Genomic DNA, 7,278 nt, shown 5'->3' with positions numbered 1-7,278 from the left:
TATCAAAAGTGCTTATATTCTAAAATTTAGATTCTTAAGATTAATTAAAAAGTTTGGAATTTCCATTTTCTTTTCCTTTGTTCTACTACAGTTTTGTTGCTTCAACAATTTATTGTAACGGGAAAAGCTGTTCATATTATATACACAGAAACACACGTCACATATTGAAGCAATACATAGGTTGTCCCCAAATTATTTCAGGTCCTCAAATTTCACCTATATTTCTTTCTTAATAAATATTATGTAAATATTGTTTTTTTAAGGTGTATGGTACTAAAATAGATAAATTATTTCAAGTATATTATATGATATGTTGTCCTAAATTCCACATAATTTTATTCCTTAATATATTATCTGTCAGAAAAAAAAAATAATAATACGTAAAGGAACAAAATAACTTTGTGGGGTTAAAACTTGACCTGAGGTCAATTCCCTCAAAAATATATTTCTTATACAGTTGAAGTTTCAAGCAATATTATCAATCAAATAAAAATTATGTTAAATGTACATTTTAAAAATTACTATTATTAAGTTTATTTAATTAGTAGAAAGACAATTTATTTATATGTGGATTAATTATGGGTAGAATGATTACCTTAATATTTCACGCCTATGCAACAAACTTAAAAACATAAATCTTTTCATTAAAAAAACTGAAAACAGCAATTTATTTATTTATTTATATTTTTGGAGTCAAGTTTTTCCGTTATATTTTCTCTCTCTCATCTCTTTCATGTCTCATCCTTGGAATCAGAAGCAGATACTTTTTTTGTATATAAAGCACCCAATATTAGCATTGGTTACCATTCCCTGCTACTTTCCCTCCTCTTTCTTCAAACTCTGTTTCTTTTTTCACTCTGCATATTTTCGTTGCAACACACAGATTCTGTGTTGCTTGGGCTGCTTCTGCTACACACAGTGTAAAAGCAAAAACCATTTTTTCAGTGCTTGGTTGGTTTCTCATTGAAGAGAGTGAGGAACAGGAAGGAAAAAGAGACCCCACAATTCAGAAAATGAAGTACGTGCTGGTGACTGGTGGAGTTGTTAGTGGTCTTGGCAAAGGTGTTACTGCCAGTAGTATCGGTTTGCTTCTCAAAGCTTGTGGACTTAGAGTCACTGCCATTAAAATTGGTAAACTTTTTCTTCATTTTCTTCGTTTTTTGTTTTTTTGTGGAAAAGCAAAGTGGATAAAGCATGCATGCTTTTTTATCCACCAAACTTTAAATAGTCTCTCCCAGTTTTCTTGTCAAAAATTTGGTGTCTTCTTCTCAGGTTCCTTTTTTTTTTTTTTTTTTTTTTTCTTTTCCGAGTGTAAACACGACCCAAATCATGTAAGGTTTCAAATTTACGGCAGTGACAGTTGATATTGCAGAAAAGATTATAGACAAATGTAACCGTAATTGTGGTTGAAACAGTGTTCATGGATGGTTATTTAAAAGTTTTTCATCTAAAGCATGGACTGTTAACCCTCTTTGTTTTCCACTTTGAAGGGGTGTTGCATTCTAATTCTGGTCTCACTTTTTTCTCTGCCATTCAGATCCTTACTTAAACACAGATGCGGGAACAATGTCCCCCTTTGAGCATGGAGAAGTGTTTGTGTTGGATGATGGTGGTGAGGTACACAACTTTCTCTGATTCACTAATTCACCATTGTTTTCATGTTAAGGACAACCCAGAAAGTAAACCCAAAAACGTAAAAAAGAAAGTAAATTCAAGGAAAACTAAGACAAAAATAACAGTGCCAACCTCACAATTTTCAAAAGTAGTGTCTTGGAAAATAATGAAACTTTACCCTCTTTCTGTTGTAAGGTGGACCTGGATCTTGGAAACTATGAGCGTTTTATGGACATCAAGTTGACCCGTGATAATAACATAACTACTGGGAAGATTTACCAGGCAGGTTCCTTAGATTATGACGCAGATTTTGAAGATCATTGCAAATTTTTTTCCTAACTTTACTTTTCTTTTCCGGTTTTCATGACAGTCTGTCATTAACAGAGAGAGAAGAGGAGACTATTTGGGAAAAACTGTTCAGGTCTGGTTTAACCAATTTGTACTGTGTTTTTACTGTGATGATAATTTATTTATAAACAAAGGTTTTCATGTTGGTCCTTATGTTATTAACACCATGATGACGACGACGATGATGATGATGATGATGATGGTGTTTTCATCTTTAGGTTGTTCCTCATATCACTGATGCCATTCAAGATTGGATTGAAAGGGTGGCCCACATACCGGTAGATGGAAAAACCGGTCCAGCTGATGTATGTGTCATAGAATTGGGTGGAACCATAGGTACAGTGCTGAAAACATTCTTCAGTCTTCTTCACAGTTGGATAATTGTTTCCATCTTTTATGTGAATAATTAATTCATTCCATTTATAATAACGTTGATGGATGCAGGAGATATCGAGTCCATGCCATTTATTCAGGCACTAGGACAATTCTCATACAGAGTTGGTGAGTGAGGATACTTCATTTTTGTTCACAGATTCTGTTTTTGTTAAATAATTAATGTGAGGTGTATATAAATATATGAATAATATTCTATATATTTTGCAGGTGCTGGAAACTTTTGCTTAGTTCATGTCAGCCTTGTTCCTGTTTTAAATGTTGTTGGTGAACAGGTTTGTAATGTCTCACATCTTTTAGATCCGTGTAGAAAATGATTTAGTTTCATCTAACATGGGAAATTACTTTATTACTATTATTATTTTGTTCAGAAAACAAAACCAACCCAACACAGTGTTCGTGCACTGAGAGGCCAAGGGCTGACTCCACATATTTTAGCATGCCGCAGTACAATGGTTAATCTCTCTCTCTCTCTCTGCAACAAAGAACATGAAATAGGATTTGGTGCAGACGAATTCATGTAGTCAGATAACAGGAATAAGTTAGATGAAGATCGGATGACTCACATCTGTAATGCTTCAATTTACTGAGATGAGATGTGAGCCGTCTGATTTTTATCCGACAGTTCCAGTTCACCAACCGCTTGATTGCATGAAAATCTGAATGTAGGGACAGACACATACTATGATGCACATAAGGAACATCCAAACTGTTCTTAACTGTAAAATTTTGTAAGGTATAACAGTCACTTGTTTCAGGTACTGGATGAAAATGCAAGGGGAAAACTCTCTCAATTTTGTCTAATTCCGGTATGAGTTTTAAAGGATAATAAGTATTTTGATGAATATGTTTGACTTCAAATCATTGTGTCTGCTTTGCAAGAGTTTTCTCTGCTGAAGCTTCATGTTTACTTACAGGCGGAAAACATTATTACCCTTTATGATGTTCCCAACATCTGGCACATCCCTTTGCTTTTAAGAGTAAGTTTTCCTCTAAAACTACTGAACTCAAATCATCTTACATCAGTAGGTACCATTTCTTATACATTATATTCTTCTGGCCTATATAGGATCAGAAGGCTCATGAAGCAATGTTTAAAGTGCTGAACATTCATGGGTTAGTCTCACAAACTCAAAGTGCTTTTATGGATGCAAAGAAGTTTCAAATTTCAGTCCTTTATTATTCTTCTAGAAAGCTAAGTGGCAGTTTTTTGAATATATACAGTGTAACTAAAGAGCCTAATTTAGAAGAATGGACTTGCAGAGCTGAATCTAGTGATTTGCTTCATGAACCAGTGGGTTTCTATTCCAAAGCTGATCTATATTATCCTTGATTTTTGGCAATAGCTATAAATTTATTTCTTTTAATTGGCAGGTTCGTATAGCCTTAGTGGGGAAATATACATGCCTCTCAGATTCCTACCTCTCCGTGCTAAAGGTGGAGTTCAACTTCATGGTTGTGTTACTGTATTATAGTTTCAACATCTTTCAAAGAGTAAAAGACATTAGTTTCTTTTAACATCCCACCCTGCATAATTGTACCTATCTGTCTTCTTTATGATGTCCATTTTATGCCCTTTTTGTTAACCATCCTCATTTCACACACACTCATGTTATTTGATACTTTATTCATACTGATCAAAGTTGATTTGATATATAGTTTTTAAAATATATTAAAATGTGAATAATTTGATTATCTTAATACTTAAAACAATTAAGATAATATAAAGTTATAACTCAACTGTTGGATTGATAAAACTTATATATTTTTTATAAGGTTATTGATGTACCTTTAATTATTGACTTCAGGCCTTACTGCATGCTTCTGTTGATTGTAAAAAGAAACTTGTTGTAGACTGGATTCCAGCAACCAACCTTGAAAGTGCAACTGCAAAAGAGGTAACACCAAATATGAATCATTATATCACAAGCATGTTTTGTTTATTATTGTTCATACTAGAAATTTCAACTATGTGTTATTGTTCAATTTTGCAGAATCCTGATGCATATAAGGCAGCGTGGAAGTTATTGAAGGTTTCCCTCACAGTCATGAAATTAACCAGTCTTATATTGTCAATTTCTTCATTTTTAATTATCTAACTAATCTTTGTCTTCAGGGTGCAGATGGTGTGCTGGTTCCAGGAGGGTTTGGGGATAGAGGAGTGCAAGGAAAGATTATTGCAGCCAGATATGCCCGCGAAAACAGGATTCCATTCCTTGGCATTTGTCTTGGAATGCAAATTGCTGTCATAGAGTTTGCAAGATCTGTTCTTGGTGTTCAAGATGCTAACAGTACTGAATTTGATCCCCATACCAAAAGCCCATACATCATATTTATGCCTGAGGTGTCTACATTTGTTTATCTCACTCTAATGATCAGAAGATTGGTTAAAGAAACTGTCCTGTTTCTTATTTTTTATTTTTGTTTGGACTGTTTTCTGCAGGGATCAAAAACACAAATGGGAGGTACCATGCGCCTTGGATCAAGGAGGACATATTTCCAGACCAAGGAATGCAAATCTGCAAAACTGTAAGCATTATCACTGCATTCAATTTTTAAGACATTTTCTGTGCTTACACTAGGAAATACGAATCAGAGTAATTTGTGTATGGTATGAACTGCACTACAAATGACTTGCTACATTATTTGGCTCCAACGTGAGATTTATTAGGTTTTTAACCCTTTGACCCTTCTTAGATATGGCTGCAAAAGCTTCATTGATGAGAGACATCGGCATAGATATGAGGTATTATTACTATTAGTGTTGCATAAAACTATCTTGTAAATTTGAGTAGAACAGAAAATGATCTTTTCAAATGCAGGTGAACCCAGAATTGGTATCTCGTTTGGAAAATGCAGGTCTTTCTTTTACTGGGAAGGATGAAACAGGTCAACGCATGGAGGTATGAACAGTCTCATATCACTTTTTGAATTACTGTTATGTGCATATCCTGTGCTTATTTGCTTTGTTATGCTACAGATTGTTGAGCTACCTAACCACCCATATTTCATCGGAGCTCAATTTCATCCTGAATTTAAATCAAGACCAGGAAAACCTTCTCCTTTGTTCTTGGGTAATTCTCTGATACATGTCCGCATTATTTCACATTTTGAAATTTAACTTCTAAATTGGTTGTTGATGATGTGAAATTCAGGGTTCATTGGAGCAGCATGTGGACAATTTGATGCTGTCTTACAGAGCTCTTCAATTGTTGATAATAGTCTCTCAAAAGGAGTAGGCAGTGACATCTCTGCAGTGAACAAAGCATACAAAAATATAACTGCAACAAAGACAGCTTATAGAACTGAGTTTATATATGGGAGTTGCAACGGGTTGCATTTCTAAATGTCTTTTAGAGTTTTGAAGTTAATTGGTTAAATGTGTTGAGGGCTTTGAGGTTTGTAGGAGAGATTGTTTGTACAGTGAGTCTATTGAACCTTGGTAGGTATAGAGTTTTCAGAGGATACAGAGAAGAGCTTACTCCCGGTCTTTTTAATGGGACCAGCTCATGTAAGTTTATAATGGTTTGATTGGGGAACTATGAAAACTCTTGGTTTTGTAAAGATCTTAAGCAGACTATAGAGAAATTCTTGTGAGCTTCAATTCAACTATCTTCTTATATTTATTGTAATGTCAATTTTCTTGGAGCAATGTTGTTTAGTGAATGAAATCTCAATTATTTCTTCTTGATCACTTCAATTTCCATGGTTGTCTACTATGGCCAGACCAAAGAACTGCAAAATGAAGGTATTTTGCGGTGTTAATCCAGCATAGATGGGTGATTACTGGAACATGATAAAATGGACTAAGAATTTGAAACGATTGTATTCAGTATGCAAAATCTTACGAGAAATTTAAAAGCCATGCCTATACAAGTACCTGGAAGAGAATTACATATGATAATCAAGTCTTAACCCTTTTGAGGATGAACAATAAATTTGATTGGACAAATCCATCCTCCTTTTTTGAAAGGACATAAGTATTTAATAATAGCAATGGGTTGGGACCATTCCTTTTAAAAATTTGGAACAAATAGATGGTAAATTTATTGAAGAAAATATTGTAAATAGATTTGGGATACCAGAAATCATTACCACTGGCATGGACATTGACTCATTACATGATAAATGATTTTTCATAAGGGTGAGACCAGGAATTTCTTTACAGGAAATTTCTTCCTGCACTCCATCTTCTCTTACCGTAGTCTATAAACAAGTTAAAATGTCAAATTTGTTATCATTTTCTTTCCTCTCCTTCCCATCTTCTTCTTCCATCTCCACCCTCATCATCTTTCACCTTCATTCTCAAAAACATTCAAAGTGCTCATTAAAACAAATGAAAATATTATAATAATATAAAGGGTAAGGAAGAAGATGAAAATCAACAATAAAAAATGTAAAATGCAAGTTTTAGATTTCATAATTCATATGTATTTTAGATTGTGCAATCTGTAACGCAGAATTATATTTTAAATTGTACCATACAAAATATAAATTGCGTTACAGATTACGTTACATATGTATTTCATTCTTTATTTTATATTTGGAATTTCATGCAATATTATCATGTTTTGTGCGTACAATACTTTTTCACCTAAACACTATGTTGTTTAATAACTATCTATTTATACTATTGAAAGGAAGAGTGATATTTATATTGACTTATCCTAATTTTTTGAAAAAAAAAAAATCAGTTCTTTTTTGACAAACTTTTAAAAATTCCACTACAATCAACATTTGTAAAACTCAAAATTCTAAATATTATATGCTAGTTGCAGATAATCAAAATTAAAACCTAAACATTAATTCTCACGAAAAAATATATAATAAATTTCTTATTTCTTATAATGTTATTATACAAAGAATATGGAACCGATGACTCCTTGTTCTTGTCTAATTGGAAAGTCTTTATTTATAGGAAAA

The 7,278-nt window shown here is 33.2% G+C and overlaps 1 protein-coding gene across 1 annotated transcript; it reads left to right on the top strand.

Annotated features, from left to right (window-relative positions):
* Positions 1-770: 770 nt before the first annotated feature.
* LOC114175002 (CTP synthase-like) lies at positions 771-6,026 on the top strand. Its single transcript, XM_028059753.1, has 21 exons — positions 771-1,131; positions 1,538-1,617; positions 1,810-1,896; positions 1,985-2,035; positions 2,181-2,298; positions 2,407-2,463; positions 2,566-2,630; positions 2,727-2,810; positions 3,114-3,164; positions 3,273-3,335; positions 3,425-3,471; positions 3,580-3,649; positions 3,730-3,792; positions 4,164-4,253; positions 4,350-4,388; positions 4,472-4,699; positions 4,799-4,884; positions 5,053-5,101; positions 5,178-5,258; positions 5,336-5,429; positions 5,511-6,026. The coding sequence occupies exons 1-21, from the start codon at positions 1,014-1,016 to the stop codon at positions 5,699-5,701; spliced, it is 1,812 nt and encodes a 603-aa protein (XP_027915554.1). The 5' UTR covers positions 771-1,013; the 3' UTR covers positions 5,702-6,026.
* The last annotated feature ends 1,252 nt before the right edge of the window (positions 6,027-7,278 follow it).

This window comes from Vigna unguiculata, chromosome 3 (assembly GCF_004118075.2).
Source record: "Vigna unguiculata cultivar IT97K-499-35 chromosome 3, ASM411807v1, whole genome shotgun sequence".
NCBI lineage: Eukaryota > Viridiplantae > Streptophyta > Magnoliopsida > Fabales > Fabaceae > Vigna > Vigna unguiculata.
The sequence above is the reverse complement of the archived record's forward strand: the minus strand, read 5'-3'. Positions and strand labels throughout refer to the sequence as shown.

Bases quoted from the DNA above. Each gene is read 5' to 3' on its own strand.
- LOC114175002 (XM_028059753.1), top strand. From the start codon at position 1,014: ATGAAGTACGTGCTGGTGACTGGTGGAGTTGTTAGTGGTCTTGGCAAA. The intron at 2,811-3,113 runs GTTAATCTCTCT...CACTTGTTTCAG, and splicing joins TAGCATGCCGCAGTACAATG to GTACTGGATGAAAATGCAAG. The intron at 5,259-5,335 runs GTATGAACAGTC...GTTATGCTACAG, and splicing joins AAACAGGTCAACGCATGGAG to ATTGTTGAGCTACCTAACCA.